An 11,619-nucleotide genomic window follows, 5' to 3' on the forward strand; every position below is an offset into this window, starting at 1 on the left:
AGCTTATAGAGTAAAATACACAGAACTCTACCACTGTTGTGTTTGTGTGTGTAATGTACCTCAGCACACTTAATTACATTCATTTGAATTCTCACTGCTGAATTTCAGTGACCTTACATAAAAATGACCACTGTATATTTAAATATCTGCAGTCTGAAACTCAGTCACGTACTTAAGCAAAAAAAAAAAAAACAATTATCTGTTATTGTGTGTTGCTAATTRTGTGGTTTCTCCTAAAAGTCTCTTGAGTGATTTTATTTATTTATTTTTTCATCCTTTATAAAATGTTAATGGACTGTAATGAAATAAATGACGGACAGCGGTTTTGTTTTAGCATTCCTCTTTTGTCTATTTTCCGTATATGGTTTTGGAGGTTAGTATGCAGAGTTAAATGTCATTGAAAAAGGCAGTTTTACTTTCCTCAAAGCTGTCTTCAAAAACAAAGTAATGCAGACCAGGCGCCTTGTGATTCCCCTCGCTGGAATTTTAACAAGGACTTTTTGATGCACTACTGCAGCTTTGCCTTTTGGTTTGGATACAGATACACTGTTTTAAAATATTCAGAGTAGCTGTTAGTTATTTTACAAGTCCAATTTCAGTCATTTCAAATGTCTGTGTGAATATTTGCATATTTTTTGCTCAAACATTGTCACAACCAGTTCAAATACATAGTTCTTAATATTTGTTGAGTTTTTATTTTTGGTAAAAAAAATTAGGAAAAATTATGTTTTTGTGTTCATATATTCATTGTCTGTATTGTTAGCATGCTGTAATAGCTCAAAAATCACTGAATATTATGAAATTTTCAAAAAGCAATCACTGGGTTGCTATTTACTGCTGACTAACGTTTAGAGTCAGCCCAATTCAAGATGATTGCCATAGCTAAATAACCTTCTGAAACATAAAATTGGTTTCACTCAGCCAATTCTACAGATGTTGAACTAAATTTTATGGTAGTAGCTGAGCATTGTCCCTAACACATACTATTAGTCAAATATCTTTGCTTTACCCCCCTGCTGCCCATGGGTAAAAATGACCCGTGTGGCCTCAGTTTAAAAACTAGAGTCCCAGAAAGTCATTTTGTTTGTCTGCAAAATATCTCWTGTACCACCAAACGTATTTCAATGAACTCTCAGAAACCATTTTTTGTACATTTACAACTAATTACTGTTTGGAGTCTACCCCATTAAAAAAGTACATAATAGCTTGTTGACATTAGTACACAATGGYTCAGTGAATTTTACAGATTCTGCACTAAAACTGGGTCTGGTAGTAGCTGAGAGTCACCCCCAMGACATACTCCAAGTGCCAACAGACAAGGTTAAATTATCCAACATATGGTAACATAGCATGAGCATGTTCATAATGTCATTTTATAAACACAGCTTTGGCATGAAAGGCATGGAACAGTAAAGCAGGGATGCTACGGGCATGCTTTTGTAAAAGTAATTTTATTTCAWTGACTCTTGCATGATCATGTATGCCCAGTTAAACTCAGGGGGAAATAAATACCAGTTACAAGCATGGAACAAATTGAGAAAAAAAATGAATGAGGTGTGTGAAATACTTTGGAAATGKTGAAAATGGAAACTGTTAGTTGAACAGCATCCTGCCCGTCCAACACACCCATGTACCTCACACACTCAGCGGGGCTAATGAAGTTAAAGCTTGTGAAAACATATGGTCAGTTTTGACGCATACTGTTTTACTCACTGAGCTTTGGGAAGGAGATCTAAAGTTCAGACGCTGATGAAAGCAGCATGAAATTGTCTCCCAAAGCCCACTTGCTTTACTCACTGTCTCCTGTACTTCATTGGGTTCAAAGCAACATTTTTCAGAGAGCCCACCCTTTTTATTGTGTTAGTGAAAAATAATGGCTGACAGAGGTCAACYGAATTGGAGTGTTCCAACTAGACATTAGCCGTGTGAAAGTTCCAACAGCTGAGGGGATTTCTCTTTTGTTTGGTGGTTTGTCTCATCTTTGTTTTCACTGAAACCACCGGTGTCTCACTCCTATCAGTCCAGCATAACAAGGAGTTTTTCTGTCTTCTGCCTCATTGTTTAAATAAAAACATGTGTCTACGAGGAGTTTAACAGGCTGCTGGAAAAGTTCTTGCATCGTGATCTGCAGGGAGTTCGAAACCGTGGCACAGACCCATAAGTCTTTTTGGAGAGTTGTGCAGAAACCGGGAGGCGGAGAGTCGCTAAGCCGTTTAAGATGATAGCTGCACACCAACAGAAGGGCTTGAAAGAACGGATTTGAGTTGAGAGGAGCCTTTGAACCTCCAGCCATTCAACCGTGATCCCTCTTCCATTCCTCCTTTCCAGGGAGGTTGTGGTTCTGTAAATACTGCCAGGCGTAATAGAAAAGTGCTCACATCTGAGGCCAGACATTATTAATTTTGTTTATTTCATTGCACTAGGAGCATCTTGTATATCTCTTTACTGACAAAGCAAATGTGAAAATTAAGCCTGTTGGGATGTTTGGTTGTGTACAACCGAGACATAGTTGACAAAAATAGGTCAAAACATACTTTTCAAACACTTCAGATCATTGTGTTTCAACCAGTGGATCATGTGTAGTCTTTATTAAATTTCAGCAGTGAAATTTCCATCCCTCGTAATTTGTATAGACTTTTCATAACTATGTGTATAAATTAGCATTGGCCAAGAAGGTTAGCGGGGCTGTAGCCGCGAGTTAGCACTTGGATTTTTAACATCGCTGTTGAGTCTCATGGGGACGGTTGAGTTAGTCCTGTCAGCCTCAAGCTCTGGGGCTCTTACACCCGCCAAAAAGCCTTCTCTGTCTCCTTCACAATCTTGCACACATTTCCAGCTGAATCAACAGCTGAACCATTGCAGCGACGTCCAGGAAACAAGCCTCTGCCATATGGTGCTGACACACACAGTCAAATGTATAGACTGCATGTACCTCATGTGGACATTTACTTTATGATTTGGTTTTACACCTAGATCTGCACACACAAACTGCAGACCACCACCAATTATTGTGTCAGGATGTTGCCATGAAACTTATCGGTGCAATGTCTGTATTTAAGGAAAAAGGGTGGAGTGGCAGGGAAGAAAGGGTGGGATGGTAAATGTATAGGTTACTTAATTTGAGCAAATATCTTGACCTGTTTTGAGAGGTATTCGCAAGCCCCCTTCCATAAAAATAAACACCATCCACCCTTTAAAATGGTGTGTGGTCTGTCAGAAATCAGTCCCATCTGCAGTGTTTTGCCAAGAACAGCAGAGCTGGACAGGAAACAGGTTTCTTTGAACAAAGTCCTTTTTTTTAAACAGAAATTGTGATGACTCAAATATGTGATAATTTTAGGAAAAAATAATCGAAGGTCTGAAATGATGTRATTTTTTTAATGAGCCTTTTTACGTAATCAAAGTTCTTCCTTGAGTTGGAATTTCCACAAAGTTATTCAGAGTTATTACCAGTTTCCATGAAAGGTGGGCGATCAATTAAATGACTGTGTATATGCTTTTTTTGTTAGCAAAATATCTCACAAACCATTGGACACATTTTAAGGAAGTTCTCCAAAATTATTCTGTACATGTTCATCTACAACTGATTAACTTTTGGAGTCAGCCTGATTCAAGAAGGCTACCACAGCTAATAATCAAATTTAGGGAATACAAAAGTGGTAACAACCCAGTCAATTTTTCAGATATTTCAGTAAATTTTTGTGATAGTAGCTGAGAGACGCCCCCATCACATACTTCAAACACTAACAAGATTGTATGAGGTCTTTGTTTAAAAACTTTGACATGAAAGGTGTCAGGCGATGCATGTTTTTCTCTCAAGGAAAAGTAGATTTCATTTTTAGAATGAATGGGCTGGCAGTGTAAATTCACACTTTCAATTATACAATTTCAAATGAAATTCACAATCACTGATTTATCATTTGGTTTATCATTGCCTCTGTAATTACAGTCAACCTCAGAAAAACTCCATACAGCGTTATATTTGTGAAATTGCAGCTTTCCAAATGAATGCCTTCATGATAAAATCCAGACATTGTCGTAGGATTTGAAGAAGAAAACTTGAAAAAAAGGAAGAAGCAAAAAACAGTTACAGGCCGAAGTACTGTAGAGGAAAACAATCTCTATGTCACAGAGAACAGAATGTTCTTTTATTGTTTTTCGTAGGACGTCCAGCTGTTAGTGTGAATGTGTGAGTCAGCGTAAAAATGGTGGTATCCAGCGCAGAGATAAATGTGATTTAATGTCCCTTTCTCACATGTGCCAGGCAATGATGGGCGGGTGTCAAATAGTAGATTAGAGTCACTGCCTTGGGATAGTAAAACCCAGTAAGAAAAATCACATCAGGTTTCGGTTTTAAGCCTGAATCTCAAAGTGTGTTAACTCATTCCTATTAAACAGACTGATAATATTATTGTAGAACTTGTAAAAATTCTGCAACAGTAAATTAATTGTTTTACTAACACTGCCAATATTCTCAGCTCAGTTACTTTAAGGATATCATGGTTGTCTTTATTTTTTATTGCGCAATAGAAGAAAAGATGCTTGGTCCTGTGATTCCTTCAGATGAAACTAAATAAAAGAAGAACTACAGGAAAACTAAATCATTTAGCAGATGTTTTTCTTCCAAATTATCATAAATTAAAGGCCTGACTAATGAGTTCAGAAGAAAACATCATTAAAGCTGCATCTGATGTTTTTATTTTGTTGTGCAAGAGTTTTYTTAGCCTGCAATAGTCTCATTTGACTATTTCTGAGAAAAGCAATACTGTTTTAATAAGGAAGATGTTTTTATTTATTTATTTTTGTTAWTGTGAAAGGTGYTTTTTAAGTGTTTCTAAAGGGTGTTAAAAGTGCGTAAGGTGAAGGATGCTAGCCATTCACACAAAATTAAGCTTCTTTTTTATGTGTTTCTTTGTGCAAATAGTAGTAAAAATGCCTCATTCTCTTCATCGTCCAGAGAATCCATGTTTATATGAGATTATACAGTAGAATGTAGAAAACCATTGACGCTTGAAAGGATTTCCTTGTGGGCTCTGAGTTTATAGCTGCAGAGAAACAAGAGGCACACATTTGGCGTTTCAGAGCTCGCTCTCTGGAGATTGGTACTGGACCCGCTGTCAAACAGTATTTTAAAAGATGGCAAACAGACTCCGCCACTTCCTTACAACCTTTTGAATAAATTCAAGCACTTACCTCTTCTGATTAAGCACACACTAAAAGGATATGCTGTTTTTATCTTTAGTCAAAAAAAAGTTTGAAAGAAAAGGTAATAAAGAACGTAATGTGTTAATAAGCCTAACAACTTTAGGGAGCACTGATGGATCTTAATGCACACTTCCTCCCATCTGAGCAATGCCATTTTGCTTATGGCTTAATGCGCTTTGAGTCCACTGAGATGTATTAAGTGGCCGCAGCTGCTTTTGTAATGATTTGACTCTTGTACTTCATCACGTGGCCGACACTTCAAGAACTTGGAGAAATTCATATCTTCTCCACCCTGAAAGCACTGACCCCTGGAACGTAGTAAAACAAACAAAGRACTGCAGGACATGTGTAAAAACACGGATGGAGCACATTGAGGACACAACCATTGGGACACAGCAAGTCAGCTTATTAGGTTTTTTTTTTTTTTTGCTTCTTTCCACTAACATTCACCTCTTGTTGTTTTTTTTATTATTTTTATCCAAATCTAAGGTGAGCTGCTGCTTCTTGATTTAGAAAAAAAAGAAGCAAAAGGTTATACATATTTTTTCAGTTTTCACCTTGCTGACTTCTGACAAATTCCTTGCTTTTTCATATTTCCTGTAGTTTTTTTTTCTTTACTATTAATACGTACATATGCTTTTTGTTTCAGTGAGTAGACATAATACAAAGATTGGGTTTTAATATTGTTGGCATGCTTTAAACCCAGAAGTCCTCATTAATTTTTATTTTTCCTTTATATTTTTGCAAGATGGATTAAAGATCTCAGCAGAATCAAATATTTGTCTATAATAAAACGTACAAAGACATGTTTGACTTGACCTCTACTTGGAACATTCAATATAAGAGATATTTTGCAAGCAGTGCTGCTGTTTGAAATAATTTAAGAAGCAAAAATTGTGCAATGCTATGCTTTTTACGTTGCCATTTTGCAATACAGTTTGGAGTATTTTGCTTTAAAATTACCTGCAGTGATGACTATAAAGACGTGTTGATTGTATTTGTGATCAGTTCTCTGGGATTCTGGAACAACTTGCCTCTTGAGATCCGTACTGCAGAGTCTGTTCAGTCTTTTAAATCTGACTTAAAAACTCACTTTTTTTACACTGGCTTTTAACTCAAGTTCAGTTTGGGCTACCTCAGGAATTATTTATTTGTGTCTCTTTATTTTGTTTTCAGCTTTTTATTAGTTTTATTGCATTGTGTGTCTGTGAAGCACTTTGGTCAACACTGTTGTTTTTAAATGTGCTATATAAATAAAGTGATGATGATGATGATGATGATGCTAAATTAATGTCAGACCTCCTTCACTCTGTTTCAGATCATGGATGAAACCCAAACACAGATAGCCTGGCCGTCCAAGCTGAAAATTGGAGCCAAGTCTAAAAAAGGTGACACTTCTTTTATTTATTTAATTTGGGGTTAAGAAAAACAAGTTTTTACAACAGTTACCAGAGCATTTATTTTTTTTAATGAGTCATTCAGATCGTGGTGCCACCAAGTGGGGGTCATACAGGGCATCAGCCACCCTTATAAATTTGCTAAACCCACCACTGAGTAGAGACTGTGCTATTCTCAACTAGTTATATCAACTCTATATGAGAAGATAATTCCCAGTATTTAAAATAGTCTGTACTGTAGATAACAGCAGCATAAAAACCACTGAAATACTTTTTTGGATTTTGATTTTTAGTGTGCCACCCTAAATTATCAGTAGCCCCGCATCTGGCTACCACTTTGAAGCCTTGTTGACTATAATAAGGTGTTGTTTTCACATCTTAGCTTTGGTTGCCATTTCTGATCAAATATGAACACCAGATTTTTTTTTATAATATATATATATTTTTACGAGTTGTTAACATGATCCATGAGTCACAGTTATTTTAGCCAAATGTAAATTCTTGGAAAATTCCCTGGAATCAGATGAGAAGGAAGTATGTCCATGTCCATATTTTTCTAGCATGCTTTAGTAAAAAAAAGCTCATTAGACAGTTTGCAGTGATGAATTCCTGCATGTTTTCCATTCGTCACGATCCAGAATCTTCCTCCGCACGCAGAACTTTGTGATTCGTCTGCGAAGGCAGCGATGTAGGAGTTTGAAGCTCATGCGTTTTATTGGCAAACCTCTTCCAGCACTCTGTTACCAATAAAAGATTATCACGGTTATTTAAAGCTCTTCCGGGATGGAGGGAGGCGGGGACCGAGGCGAGGAAGGGAGGAGGACTAGGTATAGCTGTGCCCGCTTTTTTGTTTCCCCCCTGGAGAAGTGCCAGTCTTCAAAACCAGATGTGCGATCCTCTGACGTTATGCAACTTCCGCAGTCAGCCAGCTCAGACGAACGTCATTGGGATTACAGCAGATTCTTTAACATTTTTCTCTCTGATACTTAATCAACTTTAAGTCCTGGCAGATCATTCGCACACAGTCCTTGATTCACCCTGAGTATCAGTTCATTCACAAAACCTGCTCCCAGCACCACCTGGGAATAATCATAAGCTGAGAACATGTGTTACGTAGAACCAAAAGAGCGCAGGCAAAGACCATGTTGAATAATCATGGAGTTATCTTGTGAGCAAACACATATCTGACAAAACACGTGGTTGATTTAATAACCTGATCTTAAGGGGAATTTTTTTTAAAGTGAAAGAGACACAATTTATTTTCCTCAGGGCGGCGATCTGTATTTGATTCGTCTTTATGTAACCCCAGACGAGATGCAACACACGACTCTGTCTCTCGGCCCCGAAAATAGCACATGGCAGCTATTTTGTTTGTGCAACTATTTTAAATCTCAAGTAATAACTTTTTTATGGGTGTCAGTTTGCCTTGTTTTCTTAGAATTCTGTCAGGTTTTATGAACAGTCTGGAATTGATTGCATGGCGCAAGATTGCAGCAGATGTGGACCCGTTTGTAACAACACAGCCGCACTTCATCAAAATGCCAGCTACTCTATTTCATTCATCACCTGCAGCTGGTGATAACTACCACCTGCATAAGCATGATAAGTCCAGTTGTTAGCCTTTAGGGCAAAAAATAAATAAAAATACATATCTGATTGTGACTAGGCCTGTCATGGTAAGCGATAAATCAATGAATTGCATGATAAATTAAAATGAGGTTGCTGAAAAAAAAAAGAGGTCAATAATTTTCATTTGCTAGCTTATTTGTTTTCTTTGGGTCTCCCTCTTTTCTAGAGGAGAGAGGAGTGAACTCTGGTGTCAGGTATATTGCCAGGCGCATGGTCTCATAACCTCTGTAACATGTGAACCCCATGAACAGGCGCTTAGCTAGAGAAGCGTCTTCGGATTTCCGACGCCTTGTTTCAGCTAGACAACATTCCAAATCTTGGGTTCTCCGAGTTTTTTATTTATTTATTTTTTACACTACATAAATTTGGTAAATTTTCATAAACTTTGGAAGCAGTGTGCGGGTGACCACAAATATTTCATAGAGCCAGAGGAAGGCACACAAAAAATTAATTGTGTTGGCTTGGATAGTGGAGGGAAATGATTTTACAGCTTCAGCAGCTGTTGTTGTTTTCTTAATCTCCAATCCAGTTTAGGATTGGGTGGTATTGATCGTTTTCATACTGCGGTACTTTACCAAATACCGTGGTATACGGTTTTACGGGAAGGGTCTGTAGCGTTTTCAGCAATTAATAATTAATGGAGAAATGGCTGCTCATGAGCATTTCCGTGCATGTAACTGGTGAGAGGCAGAGAAACCTCAGCTGTTCTGACGTTGCTGTCACAGAATGATTTTGCCTCTAATAATGTAGAACAGATCCAAATAAGTTCAACTACATCTTTTTAGGTTTTTAAGTTTGAAAATAATCTGACTCTTACCATGGTTGTATCCACGCTGCTGCATGCTTTGTGCTAGGAAGATGTTTGCAGGTCTCAGAAGGGGAAAAAAAACACAGAAAATTTAAATCAAAAAAGAAGTTCAACTCCAGTGGTTTGACTTAAGAAACTTGCAGCTGGTTGGTTCCGTAAGCTGTCAGTCAGCACTACAGCCCACTTTTATAGAAGCCGTAGAGTAGCGTGTCTGCCATTACCTCACTTAGAGGTTGTTGTCTTTTTTTTTACACCTCGCTCAATGGTTAAGAGGCACAACAGAGGAGAGTGACTCTGCCACCCTCCTGCTGTTTGTTTTCTGAATGAGCTGAAGTGGTCAGAACACACGTCAGTATTGTTATGGAGTAAGAACCTCAAATTTTTATGTCACAGTTTTCATAGCAGTCTTGTGGAAATTTAGTGTTTCACCTCACGTGACTCATGCCATCATAATTTTTATAAACTGTCATCATACTTTGATACCGCCCAAGCCTAGCCCAGGTCAGTCTGTAACTTTTTTTTACGTACGTACGTAAATTGTTTAAACTTCCATAAGCATTATAAGCATGATCTCCAAACAATATTATCATTTATCCTAATAATTTCTGAGACAGTTTATCGTCCAGCAAAATGTGGTATTGCAGACTTGTGAGAGAAATACAGTGAGAACACATCAGTCTTCCACCAGACAGGCCTGTGCTGTAAAAACACAGTGGCCAGCACATTAGGATCTTTAGATTTGATGCAGTTTTAATTTAATTTAATTTCATGCGCTTGGTTTTTTTTTTTTTTGTTTGTTTTGTTTTGTTTTTGTGCGATTTTTATTTGAAAGTCCTATTAATGGCTCCCCTTCTTGCCAACAGGGAGTCTCAGTGTTTCTGCATATGTTTTGAAAAAAAAAAAAACCCTGGCAAACTGACTTTGCTCTCTACATTTGTGTGGCATTTTCAAATGCAAGTGGAAAAATCCTTCAGCTCTGCCAGGAGAGAGTTTTGGGTCAAGAAGTTTCTTCTCCGTCGAGTAGAGCTGTGTTTAAAAAAAAAATGTCTGGGCAACTGTAACTTTTTGCAGCTGCAAGTCTGCCATTGTTGTTGTTTGTTGTTTGTTTTTTTGTTTTTTTCATAGGAGCTCTGTGCCAAATTAGGATTAAAGATGTTCATTTATTTTTATTCCACAATCAGTCATCATGAAGATAAATAAAAAAGGAAGGGGAAAAAAGGTGCAGAACACACTTCACTTCAAAAATGCGGGGGTGTCCTACATCATGGCTGCAACACTCGTTTAGGCTGGCTAATGTTTCCCAGATGTGCTGCGCAGGTTAGATGAGGGACACTTGGAGGACTTCTGCTCCCTCTAATGGTTACAGCTGGTGGCACAGGAGGAAGTTCAGAGCTTTGTGTTCACAGCAACAGCTGAATGAAGGAAAAACTTCCCGGAACACGAGCTGAGGCTGTGACCCGTTTGGGCGCTCTTTTTAGCCTTATTTTGTGCTTTTGTTTTTCTTCAGCTTTATTCAGAAGCAGCYTAGTTTCTCTTTAGTTACCCTCATATGCCTTATCTTGTTGCTTGTGTGAGAGGTGATATGTCATTTCTACAAAACTTGAATGAATTCCTAAGTGTTTGACAAGAATTCAAGTCTTCTGTTTTGACTTTTGTGAGAGGATGTTTGTCTTTTTTCATGTTTTCATTCACATAAAAAAGTAAAAGTTCTTATTTCGGACCCGTAAAAAAGTAAAAGTTCTGATTTCGGACCCGTTTTCTTTTTTATTATTATTATTATTGTTTTTACCCTGGCTTTTTGAGTCTGTTAACCGAAGGTGTCTGTAAATTTGCAGTAATAAATCTGATTTAGTGCTGTCTGTCTGAGTTCATAGCGTAAATCGGAGATCCGATGCGAGTGTTTGTGTATGCACGGGGAGGAGTATTCCTGGAAGGGGACTTATGAGCTTCCTGTTGCTTAGTACTATTAACACATGAGAGTGCAGTTTGTTCATTTTTCCTTTTCATCTGTGTGCGTGTGTGTGTGTTTTTACAGTTACATTTTCCAGGACTTTAACTAGCAGAAATGCCAGATGTAAGCTTGCCCAACAATACCCAGACACAAGCATTAGCTAGAAATGGTTACATGTGCAGTTTTTGATTATTTCAGCTTTGAAAGGAACGCCCTTCATTCCAGCTGCTAATATCTTGAATAGGCTTCTGTGTGCAGTTTATCACATCTTAGCAATGCTGTGTGAAAGATTTAGGCATGTATAGAATAAACTATAAATGTTCAATTAGAAATTCTTACTGTTGCTTATTATTCAATAGCGATGTAAACTGAATGAACAGATGTGAAATCTAAACAATGCTAGAATTTGATGTGTCCACTCTTTGCCTTCAAAACATGTTATAGGTACTTTTTCACGCTTGATAACGAGAGTGCATCACATCCAAAAATGTCATCACACGGCACTAATCAAAAATTAATATTTATTGTTGACAATTCAGTCTTAGGCTACGTTCACACTGCAGGCAAATCTGACCCAAATCCGATTTTTTTGACCCATCTGACTCATATCCGATTTTTTTATGACAGTC

General features: G+C 37.6%; 1 protein-coding gene across 2 annotated transcripts in view; it reads left to right on the forward strand.

The window, feature by feature from the left end:
- Nucleotides 1-11,619, forward strand: part of bicc1a (BicC family RNA binding protein 1a) — a 65,473-nt gene that overhangs the window by 20,840 nt on the left and 33,014 nt on the right. For both annotated transcript variants that reach the window (XM_014001434.1, XM_014001443.1), the window contains exon 3: nucleotides 6,524-6,593. In XM_014001434.1, the coding sequence (XP_013856888.1) occupies nucleotides 6,524-6,593 (70 nt within the window). The remainder of the gene's footprint in view (nucleotides 1-6,523; nucleotides 6,594-11,619) is intronic.

The sequence above is a fragment of the Austrofundulus limnaeus genome, unplaced genomic scaffold, assembly GCF_001266775.1.
Source record: "Austrofundulus limnaeus strain Quisiro unplaced genomic scaffold, Austrofundulus_limnaeus-1.0 Scaffold0, whole genome shotgun sequence".
Taxonomy (NCBI): domain Eukaryota; kingdom Metazoa; phylum Chordata; class Actinopteri; order Cyprinodontiformes; family Rivulidae; genus Austrofundulus; species Austrofundulus limnaeus.